At 37.7% G+C, this 12,691-nt stretch overlaps 1 protein-coding gene across 1 annotated transcript in view; it reads left to right on the top strand.

Moving 5' to 3' along the window:
* LOC110445134 (regulating synaptic membrane exocytosis protein 2-like) overlaps nucleotides 1-12,691 on the top strand; it is a 71,658-nt gene that overhangs the window by 37,914 nt on the left and 21,053 nt on the right. The window contains exons 8-9 of the mRNA XM_021489555.1: nucleotides 11,157-11,203; nucleotides 11,531-11,622. Coding sequence (XP_021345230.1) covers nucleotides 11,157-11,203; nucleotides 11,531-11,622 — 139 coding nt within the window. The remainder of the gene's footprint in view (nucleotides 1-11,156; nucleotides 11,204-11,530; nucleotides 11,623-12,691) is intronic.

Raw genomic sequence — 12,691 nt, 5'->3', positions numbered from 1 at the left:
CCTTTTTTTCCACCTGTTGGGGCGACCATTACACAACCTTGTTTACCACGTGTTAAGGACGACCATTACAAAACCTTGTTTACCACGTGTTAAGGTCGACATTTCAAAACCTTGTTTACCAAGTGTTAAGGTCGACCCTACACAACCTTGTTTACCACGTGTTAAGGTCGACCCTTACACAACCTTGTTTACCACGTGTTAAGGTCGACTCTTACACAACCTTGTTTACCACGTGTTAAGGTTGACCCTTACACAACCTTGTTTACCACCTGTTAAGGTCGACCATTACACAAACTTGTTTACCACGTGTTAAGGTTGACCCTTACACAACCTTGTTAACCACGTGTTAAGGTCGACCATTACACAACCGTGTTTACCACCTGTTGGGGACGACCCTTACAAACCTTGTTTACCACCTGTTGGGGACGACCATTACACAACCTTGTTTACCACCTGTTGGGGACGACCATTACAAAACCTTGTTTACAACGTGTTTAGGTCGACCATTACACAACCTTTTGTACCAGGTGTTAAGGTCGACCATTACACAACCTTGTTTACCACGTGTTAAGGACGATCATTACAGAACCTTGTTTACCACGTGTTAAGGACGACCATTACACAATCTTGTTTACCACGTGTTAAGGACGACCAGTACACAACCTTTTTAACACGTGTTAAGGACGACCATTATACAATCCTGTTTACCACGTGTTAAGGTCGACCATTAAACAACCTTGTTTACCACGTGTTAAGGACGACCATTACACAACCTTTTGTACCAGGTGTTAAGGTCGACCATTAAACAACCTTGTTTACCACGTGTTAAGGACGACCATTACACAATCTTGTTTACCACGTGTTAAGGACGACCATTACACAACCTTGTTTACCACCTGTTAAGGTCGACCATTACACAACCTTGTTTACCACCTGTTAAGGCCGACCATTACACAACCTTGTTTCCCACGTGTTAAGGTCGACCATTACACAACCGTGTTTACCACCTGTTGGGGACGACCATTACAAAACCTTGTTTACCACGTGTTAAGCACGATCATTACAGAACCTTGTTTACCACGTGTTAAGGACGATCATTACAGAACCTTGTTTACCACGTGTTAAGGACGCCCATTACACAATCTTGTTTACCACGTGTTAAGGTCGACCATTACACAACCTTGTTTACCACCTGTTAAGGACGACCATTACAAAGCCTTGTTTACCACCTGTTAAGAACGACCATTACAAAACCTTGTTTACCACCTGCTATGAATGACCTACTCAAGCCAGCTTATACTCAACAGTATAGAAATATATCTTCGATATTGTAATGGTAAACAGTCTACTCTCCCGGTGTTCTTTTCATTTTGAAATAAATGTATATGAAATATTGGATTTTATTTCTACTCGGTGTTAAGAAACAATACGCATTAACATGAGTATCAGCGCTCAAAACCTAGACAGATTTTTTCAGCGCCTAACAGTAGAGAAAGTTAAATATCGATCGAGAAGGTTTTCTTTAAATCCATCACGATTATAACATAACACAACAGGAAGGACACAGTAGGGGATATGATTAATTCAACACATACTGCTGGTATGTCGTTGATCATCGTCTGTAAATAAAAATACAGTGAGAAATATCTCCATCTGAAATATATTTCAGCACAACCCAAGGTAACGGTTTGACGCATAGATACGCTGTATTTAAAAATGCTTCAAAACATCAAATGCTCATATAATAAAGAACGTGAACTTGAATATAACATCAGTATACTATTCTTACCTTTATCCATGTGAGTATTCTACACATTTAGATAGTTAGATAGTTTGACAGGTCACAGTAAGAAACATTTTTGACAAGTTATATGTAGTCATTTCTTTTTTTGAAGAGAAATGTGTGAATTTATCAATAAAAATATAACGATACCTGCAATAAAACATTTCTAAAATTTTGTAAAAAAAATCTCGTCAATCGAAATTAGTAAATAACGGTCATAATATCATCAACTTTTTTTTTTATTATTGAACAATTAAATTAAACTGCCAAATGAAAATATCGGTCTGCTCAAAACGTCACGTGATATTGTCCATAGCGCCATGATGTATTTATCATTTTGACGCTTTACACTTAAAATCAAACGTTCATATAACTCTGATTGTTGTTGTTTTTAAAATGTTGTTTATCAGTATTGGTTTATTAAATATAGACATGAAATTGTGTGGAAATAATTAAATGTTTATTCAATATACTGAACGTGTACAAGATGATGTGGTTTACATATTTATCACTGAATGTTGTAGTAACGCTATTATTCAGTGACAAGTCTCTAGTTTCCTTCAAATTGTGTAACTATCTCACAACGTATTTGTCCTAGGACGCCAGAATCAAATCAAGTTTAATCATATTGATAATTTTTAAGTGGAAAAATTCAATTTTAAATATGTTTTGAATTACAAATGTTACAAATATTTATACGCAACCATTAAATCCATCGTGTATGAAATCAAGTGATTTTCTAGTTTGTCGTGGCACTGGCTCATTTACCGATGAATGAAATAACAATAAATATGTTATCTGCCTAATGACAGTGATTTAGCGGATCTATAACAGAGTTCTAGGACAGCCCATTAATGTAAAATAAGCTTGTGTTTTCTTTCCGGCTTAGCGTCTCTTTATCCACAAAGCCTGGGGATCGTGTGACAGGTTTGGTGGTGATTGTTGTTTTAGCCTAATGTCATCCTATGCATGAACCATCGATCAGCAGCCGGCTCTGATTCTACCGGCACTTCAATACATGTGTTTTCGTGGAGAGTGATGTTCGACAATACACGATATGCCATGCAGGTGAATAAGAGACAATTAATGACGTATTCTGTGGGGACAAAAATGCCCCGCTAGAGGTGGGCGTTGTTGGTGATGCAGCTTACGCTATTATTTCGGTTCCCCGTAGCGAACGTGGAAACAAGATGTCCTTCAACTATTGTCGCGAGAAGTCTAATTTTAAACTGATGACAAGCTATCGTATTTTTAGCGCGTAAAATTGATCATAAAATAAATCATTCAGAGTGTAAACAATTCAAATTTCAATTCCGAATGTTGAACAGAACACCATTAACAACGACAAATACATCTATATTATTTATATAAGTATTTTTCTATTACATGGGATCAATTGAGGTATTCTTTCATCACCACAGCAATCACAGCAATGTATTTTAAACAGTTACAGGTCCTATTAAACCTCTCCGCTATTCCAAAAGAATGTATTCCCCTTGGTCAAAGAAAGATATTCATACCAAAACAATGTATTGTCCAATTATATTTAAAAAATGATCTTATAAAGACATATTTATTTCATAAACTAGCCTCACCCTGCCGTACTTATTTCTAAAGCAATGAACCTTGGCCAAATGGATGTTTCATACCAATTTAGGTTAAGATCCCTTACTCTTAATTAAGAAATATATGTTTTGAAATACTGTTCCTATTTCCCCTTTAGGAACCCGCATTAGTGTCGCTATGGGTCAATTTTTACATTAATATTACATAATATAATCAAAGTCCAGGAACCCGCACTACCAAATTTGGTTTAAATACGTTCATCTGTGCTAACGGAGAAGTTTTATAGCGATTTATCCCTTTCAGACCAGGTGAGCTAAAATCTAAAAACAAATTATGTTTTTTTTTCGGATGTAATGAACCCAGCGATGTGATCTTAACATTATTCATGTTTTATAATAGGCTTCAACATTGATAAGTTCTATAGGATGTGGAGGAAGTGTATTGTCGACAGATTTACAGTTCTATTTTTCTTGAGAGTCGATATGAAATATATATATAATCGTTGTTTCTCGGTATCATTCCATTTCAAGATTTTTTATTGATTCGAACAAAGGGATTAGGCAACAGGCATAACCTACATAAGTCTTCTCCCATTTCTGTTACAGCATGTTGCACATATAGATAGTTTATACAGTGGTGGAGTTGGACAGGTGATAGAGATGGACAGGTGATGGTGACTCGTTATCAGTAGAGTATAACTAGGTTTGAGTAAAGCGAATTAGTGTTTAGATTTACTGAGGTTTAAAGAACTGTAACTGGATTCATAGAAAGTTAATATATGATGAGGTGTAACAAATAAAAACGCCCACATGAACACTTCATTAATCAACACACATACTCACCATTCTAAACACACGTTATTCATTCATACCCAAACACAAACACACTAATTACACACAGATACACTACTTACACAGCCCCAGAAACCCTTACATACATATTGATATAAACCATTATAGATAAGATGTATTATTAATCAACACACATACCCACCATTCTAAAAACACATAATACGTTTTTTGTTTTTTTGTTATTTACGTTCTTCTTAGTGTGTTTTTCCGAAATACAAGCTCCCAAGATCTTATGTTCTTGTTAACCATATTCGACACTAAATAAAAGTTCTTGTATCTTGTATCTTTTACCACTTTTTAAAAGAATATTTTGTTGTATTGACGTTTTTAATGTAGAGGAATCACGTTTCCAAGTTAAGAAAGCTTAACAGCAATCAATTTGTATCGATATCAAAATATACTGAGGCGTCTTATGGTTGTGTTACTGTGCGTCGGTATGGTAGCGATCTAAGCGTAAAAAGTTCAGCCTTTTTAGCACAGGGATAAAATGTGTTTATTGTAATGTCCTTGAAATAATGTAAAAATAAAAGTAGTACGCAGGCTGTCTGAACTATGACATAAAAAATATTTAAGTGTTCTTGTCGAGTACAATATCTTTCTCATGAGTATTGCTTAGTCCCTAGATGGGCAAAGCACGAATTAATCATCTATTTTTTACACTTCAAAGTACCTACAACAACGAAAATGTCTCTGAATAAAAAAGTCGGAGAATTAACAGCCGTTTTCGATTGGCGTCAACGCTTGACAACAAGACCTCGCTACGTTTTAAGAGACTAAGCTACTCGACGCAATTTCGCCATTTTCTGATATTATCTGGAAAGATTTGAAAACAAAAATAGAAGTAATTGAAATATCTTATTGTTTGTATCAAAGATATGTAAAACAACCATTTATTCTAACATTTCTTCATCTGTGTCTAACAAAAAAACACTTGCAACATTGAATGAAGTTAATTGATTGCATCGATCTGATTGGTCAATATCACAAGGTAAATCTTTACATTGTGATAGATCTCACTTTTGATGTCGTCACAGTGTGAAAGATTTTAGTTAAAACGCGTTGTAAAATATTATGCGAAAATCACAATATCGTCTTTTACAAAACTCTGTCCCTGTGAAGAATAAGCCCTATAAGGAAAATAATAAGCATCGTTTTAAAACTATATATATTTTGACGTATTTTATAATTTTGTATGGAAGCTACAAATGTAGAAAAATAAAATCGAAACATAAAAAAGCAAAAATAAGGAGTTCATTAGTTATCTCTTTTCTTTACAGAAGTAAATCCCCTTTTCTAACCTACGTTTTGAGATGTAAATATTTTATGAAAATCTATAATTGTATTAAAATATCAAATGAAGAAACATAACAAACCAAATGAGGTTTAGTCAACCATGAAACAGCTCACACGTCTCCGGGACATAAATCGGTCAACTTTCAACAAATAGGTATGTTGTGTATGAAGTTTTCATTTTGTTTTCAACTAAACAAACAATATTGGTTGAAACATTTTGTAAATATTTAATGTTAAACTTTAAAATATCTGCCAAACTGCATGCATAGCATTAGAGAAATCCACTGTAGTTATTAAATTCATTTAAAATGTAGCTTTAGAGGGACAGGGGTAGGATACTACATACGACTAAATGGCTCATTAGAGCGACAGTATACAGAGTAGAGAGTCTAGGTTCAAATCATGGTCTAGCTCCGTTGCACTTTTTAACTCAAAACATTGTTTTCTTTATATGTTTATTTTCAAAATCTATTTATCGAAGCTATAGTCATGCTACAATACTAGTTTCTAATGCGTAGGCACAGTTTTTTGACAGTGGTACGGGGATCCTAAATGAAAATATAGGAAACATTTTTTTTAAGAAAACGTCAAAATTAACACGTTTGAATTTGTAGATTTTTAGTATATATCTTGCAATACCTCGTTTGTTAAAAATTATGTAATTCAAGATAGATGAAGATTTTTTTTAAAGTAGAATATTATGACAGTTTGCATTAAGGATACGCTTACTTAAGCTTGCTAACTGTGCTCGTCTGGGCTTGCGTGGTTGGGAATCGTGTTCTAGTGTTTGCGTTTGATTACCGGGGTTGTTTCTGTAAGCACGCCTCATTAAGGCGGCTTTGCTGACAGATTTACTGTATTATTCAATCAATACTACATTTACATAATTATTAGTCAGACTGACATACACCAAGGAATCGACGTCTTTACTCATTTATACATATCGACTACCTTTATATTATCCAATACAGAAAGACGAAATACTAGCAAAAACATCTTTCCAATTCTTCAATTTCTCATTCAGATACTTTCTCTTTCTTCCCCTATCTATGATGTCTACATGTCGTAGTTAATTCGGTACTGGGGAGCTTGCTCCGAATAGCACGACATCAGTGAGAGATGTTAACTGTTGACGGACAAACCTACAAAACAAGATTTCCCAAGACGCAGGTTGATGAAGACTGTGGACAGGCTTTACGGTCGCCATCGTGATCCCGCTGAGAAATATGCAGTTTCTTTGTGTGAGATGAAGGTCGATGCTTTTTATTAGCTCACCTGGTCCGAAGTACCAAGGTGAGCTTATGCCATACCGTGGCGTCCGTCGTCCGTCCGTCAACAATTTCTGAACCACTGATTGGAGTTTAACTAAATTTGACTGGAAGCATCCCTAGGTGGTGGGGATTCAAAATTGTACAAATGGTGGGGCTGACCCCTCAGGGGGCTGAGGGGCTGGGCTAAAAGGGGAAAATTTGGCTTTATTGCTTTAAGTGACTTCTTCTCTGGAACTAAGAGATGGATATCAACCATATTTGACTGGAAGCAACCCGAGGTGGTGGGTATTTAAAATTGTACAAATGGTGGGGCTGACCCCCAGGGGGATGAGGGGCGGGACTAAAAGGGGGCATTTTGGCTTTATTGCTTTAAGCGACTTCTTCTCTGGAACTAAGAGATAGATATCAACCATATTTGACTGGAAGCATCCCAAGGTGGTGGGGATTTAAAATTGTACAAATGGTGGGGCTGACCCCTAGGGGGCTGAGGGGCGGGGCTAAAAGGGGGCAATTTGGCTTTATTGCTTTAAGCGACTTCTTCTCTGGAACTAAGAGATATATATCAACCATTTTTGACTGGAAGCATCCCTAGGTGGTTGAGATTCAGAATTGTACAAATGGTGGGGCTGACCTCCCAGGGGGGCTGAGGGGCGGGGCCAAAAGGGGGCAATTTGGCTATATTGCTACAAACAACTTCTTCTGTAGAACTATGTAATGGATATCAATCATATTTAATCAAAAGCATTTATGAGAGGCAGGGATTCAAAATTGTACAAATGGTGGGGCTGACCCCCAGGGAGCTGAGGGGCGGGGCCAAAAAGGGTTATTTGGCTATATTGCTTTAAGCGACATCTTCTCTGGAACTAAGAGATGTATATCAATCATATTTGACTGGAAGCATCCCTAAGTGGTGGAGATTAAAAATTGTACAAATGGTGGGGCTGAACCCCCAGGGGGCTGAATGCGGGGCCGAAACGGGGCAATTTGGCTATATTGCTATAAACGACTTCTTCTGTAGAACTATGTCATGGATATCGATCATATTTCGTCTGAAGCATTTATGGGAGGCAGGGATTCAAAATTGTAGAAATAGTGGGAATGACCCCCCGGGCTAAGGGGTGGGGCCAAAATAAGTTTTATTACTTGGAAATAGTCGAGATCCCCACCCTATAACCATATATACAATTGTTGAGTATATAGAGAAGAATGCACATTTGCTTCCAGAATGTCCCTAGGGTCTGGCCCCACCCTTTGAGACATAGTCCCTGGGCCATAACTTTAAAACGGTTGAGATCACCACCCCAAAACTATATATACAAATGCTGGTCATAAAGAGACGAATGCAGTCATGATATTAGAATATACCCTGGGGTCTGACCGAACCCCTAGGGACTTAGTTTCTTAGTCACAGCTTTGAAACAGTTGAGATCACAACCCTATAACCATAAATACAATTGCTGAGTATAAAGAGATGAATGCACATATGCTTCCGGGATGGCCTCGGGGACTACCCCTTCCTTGGATACTTAACCTCAAAATGGTTAAGATCCCCACCCAAAAACTATATATACAATTGTTACATGGCATAAAGAGACGAATGCAGTCATGATATTAGAATTGACCCCAGGGTCTGCCCCACCCTTGCAGACTTAACCCCTGGGTCATAACTTTGAAAGGGTTGAGATCTCCACCCCAAAACTATAAATACACATGCTGGGCAAAAAGAGACAAATGCAGTCATGATATTAGAATTGATCATGGGGTCTAGCCAAAACCCTAGGGACCTAGTTGCTGAGTCACAGCTTGGAAACAGTTGAGATACCCACCCCATTACCATACGTAAAATTGCTGGGCATGAAAAATCTAATACAGATATGCTACAAGGATTGGCCTTCGGGCCTTCGCATATTCCCTTGGATCTCATTTGGAAAATATTTTGCCATGATTGCTTAGATATCCAAGTGAGCGATACAGGCCCTCTGGGCCTCTTGTTATGCTCATAATAGTGCCTCGTGGTTTTGTTGTCACTACCCGAGTTCTCGTTGTGAGGATGTGACAGTACTTGTGGTTTTGTTGTCACTACCATGCTCATAATAGTGCCTCGTGGTTTTGTTGTCACTGCCCGAGTTCTCGATGTGAGGATGTGACATTACCTGATTGGACTTTTATTAACATGGCAGCTGTGATCGATGACGCAACAGTCGCCTACCCTTCCGAAACACTCGGTCTTATTTTCCTTGTACTTTCTCCAAGGGTCTCCATGTAAATCTTTCTTATGTTCATATTTACCTTTACTACCCGAGTTCTCGATGTGAGGATGTGTCAGTACTTGTGGTGTTGTTGTCACTACCCGAGTTCTCGATGTGAAGATGTGACAGTACTTGTGATTTTGTTGTCACTACCCAAGTTCTCGATGTGAGGATGTGACAGTACTTGTAGTTTTGTTGTCACTACCCGAGTTCTCGATGCGAGGATGTGACAGTACTTGTGGTTTTGTTGTCCCTACCCGAGTTCTCGATGTGAGGATGAGACAGTACTTGTGGTTTTGTTGTCACTACCGGAGTTCTCGATGTGAGGATGTGACAGTACTTGTGGCTTTGTTGTCACTACCCGAGTTCTCGATGTGGGGATGTGACAGTACTTGTGGTTTTGTTGTCGCTACCCGAGTTCTCGATGTGAGGACGTGACAGTACTTGTGGTTTTGTTGTCACTTCCCGAGTTCTCGATGTGAGGATGTGACAGTTCTTGTGGTTTTGTTGTCACTACCCGAGTTCTAGATGTGAGGATGTGACAGTATTTGTGGTTTTGTTGTCACTACCCGAGTTCTCGTTGTGAGGATGTGACAGTCCTTGTGGTTTTGTTGTCACTACCCGAGTTCTCGATGTGGGGATGTGACAGTACTTGTGGTTTTGTTGTCCCTACCCGAGTTCTCGTTGTGAGGATGTGATAGTACTTGTGGTTTTGTTGTCACTACCCGGGTTCTCGATGTGAGGATGTGACAGTACTTCTGGTTTTGTTGTCACTACCCGAGTTCTCGGTGTGAGGATGTGACAGGACTTGTGGTTTTGTTGTCACTACCCGAGTCCTCGATGTGAGGATGTGACATTACTTGATTGGACTTTTATTAACATGGCAGCTGGTATCGATGACGCAACAGTCGCCTACCCTTCCGAAACACCCGGTCTTATTTTCCTTGTACTTTCTCCAAGGGTCTCCATGTAAATCTTTCTTATGTTCATATTTACCTTTACTACCCGAGTTCTCGATGTGAGGATGTGAGAGTACTTGTGGTTTTGTTGTCACTACCCGAATTCTCGATGTGAGGATGTGACATTACTTGATTGGACTTTTATTAACATGGAAGCTGTTATCGATGACGCAACAGTCGCCTACCCTTCCGAAACACCCGGTCTTATTTTCCTTGTACTTTCTCCAAGGGTCTCCATGTAAATCTTTCTTATGTTCATATTTACCTTTACTACCCGAGTTCTCGATGTGAGGATGTGACGGTACTTGTGGTTTTGTTGTCACTACCCGAGTCCTCGATGTGAGGATGTGACAGTACTTGTGTTTTTGTTGTCACTACCCGAGTTCTCGATGTGATGATGTGACAGTACTTGTGGTTTTGTTGTCCCTACCCGAGTTCTCGATGTGAGGATGAGACAGTACTTGTGGTTTTGTTGTCACTACACGAGTTCTCGATGTGAGGATGTCACATCCTCACTAACCGAGTTCTCGATGTGAGGATGTGACAGTTCTTGTTGTTTTGTTGTCTCTACCCGAGTTCTCGATGTGAGGATGTGATAGTACTTGTGGTTTTGTTGTCACTACCCGGGTTCTCGATGTGAGGATGTGACAGTACTTTTGGTTTTGTTGTCACTACCCGAGTTCTCGTTGTGAGGATGTTACAGTACTTGTTGTTTTGTTGTCACTACCCGAGTTCTCGATGCGAGGATGTGACAGTACTTGTGGTTTTGTTGTCGCTACCCGAGTTCTCGATGTGAGGATGTGATAGTACTTGTGGTTTTGTTGTCACTACCCGAGTCCTCGATGTGAGGATGTGACAGTACTTGTGTTTTTGTTGTCACTACCCGAGTTCTCGATGTGAGGATGTGACATTACTTGATTGGACTTTTATTAACATGGCAGCTGTTATCGATGACGCAACAGTCGCCTACCCTTCCGAAACACCCGGTCTTATTTTCCTTGTACTTTCTCCAAGGGTCTCCATGTAAATCTTTCTTATGTTCATATTTACCTTTGTTTTATCGATTTTTAGTTCGAAATATGGTTTTGTTGACACTTCGTTATTGTCTCGTTGCTTTTTGAACCGGACAGAACAATACAAAGTTGTGAATATTTGCTACTAAGATTCTATTGTTTCTTTAACAGTTATGGTATGGTGGATATAACAGAAACAGCAGAGTATACAGAACAAGGTGAGTTTTGTTACGAGAGATTTTAATACGTGTTTTCGATAACATTCGTCAATATTTCACTATTTGAAATATATATAGCATAATGATCAAATTTTCTAACATCTAATAGTTAATGATCTTTCCATCAATTCTTCTTGTGAAAGAAAAACTAAAATGATAAGTGCCAGAAAAGGAGCTGTCGTAAGATTAACATGAAGTCGTAAGTAGTTGTGGTGGAGCTATCATGTAAACCGTAAATGACACATGTATGTACTGACGAATGAATATTAAGCTCTGACTTCAATGTTAATTGACATTTCTTCTTAAAAGATTTTTTTTCGCTTGTAGAGAGCATTCCTTCCATCGTCCAGCCCATTCCCTTACCGCCGTCTGTGTTGTCATTAAATAAACCGAAACGACGGATGCTACCCAAGACACCGGTACGTAGTAAACGACTATCGCTTACAATACTTTTGAGATACAAATGTGTCATTGTTTAAGGATGTACACCTCTGAGAAGTCAAACATTTCCTATATTAATTTTTTTTCTTATATGGATTTTTGAAAAAAGGAGTTAATGGCATAGTAGAAAATGCAAAAAGAAATATATGACCGTTTGTTCGTTTTTGTGCTATGATCGGTCAAAGGTACCAATTTAACACAACATGTGATTTTAGGTGATTTTTTTAGGTTTTGACCATTTGCAGAACAAATTCATACAATTTCTTCCGAGTGTGTTATCAGATATGTATGAATGTTTGTAGAATTGATGAAAATATTATTTTCTTTTAAATTAAGTCAGTAAAATTTCTTAATCGTATTCTTTTAACACAGAAAGCCGATTTTAGTTACCCCTACTCCCTTATTTTTTTATGAAAAAATACTTGTTTTTTTTAACATTTTTTTGCAGATTAAACGCTTGATATAAATTGTTCTGCTATTAAACTTTTTTAATATATAACGAATTATAAGAAAATGTGTTTGTATAACATCCACAAAAATGGGGGGTCGGTGTGCTTCTTTTTTTGTCCCATTATCATTTGTGTTATTTTTGACCGTTTACGGGGTCAAAAATAAAAAATGCTTCGGTTACACTAAATATGCAAAACAATATCAATAATGGATAATTTTCCAGTTTGTTGCATATTATTTTTATCATATTAAATATTATTAAGTTGTTCAGCAAAATTGAACCTGCTACAACTAAAAATGGCGACACAATGATAATTTAAGTGATCAATCTAGTGTCAAAAAAGGTGAAATTTTGGCCTTTTTTGAAACGCAAGAAATACACATTAATACACTTTTTCAAAATGGCTGCCGAATTGATTTTTTTTTAATTCTTGTAAGAAAACGTTCTACAAACAACAGGCATCTAGTTTTTTGACATATTTTTTCAGATGCGTGTTTGCTAATAAACTTGATCATAATTTGTTTAATATTACAAAAACCCGTTACACCAGATCAAAACGAGACTTGAACGTGACTGAAACCTCAGAAGAGTACATC

The sequence above is a fragment of the Mizuhopecten yessoensis genome, unplaced genomic scaffold, assembly GCF_002113885.1.
Source record: "Mizuhopecten yessoensis strain PY_sf001 unplaced genomic scaffold, ASM211388v2 scaffold2091, whole genome shotgun sequence".
NCBI lineage: Eukaryota > Metazoa > Mollusca > Bivalvia > Pectinida > Pectinidae > Mizuhopecten > Mizuhopecten yessoensis.
The sequence above is the reverse complement of the archived record's forward strand: the minus strand, read 5'-3'. Positions and strand labels throughout refer to the sequence as shown.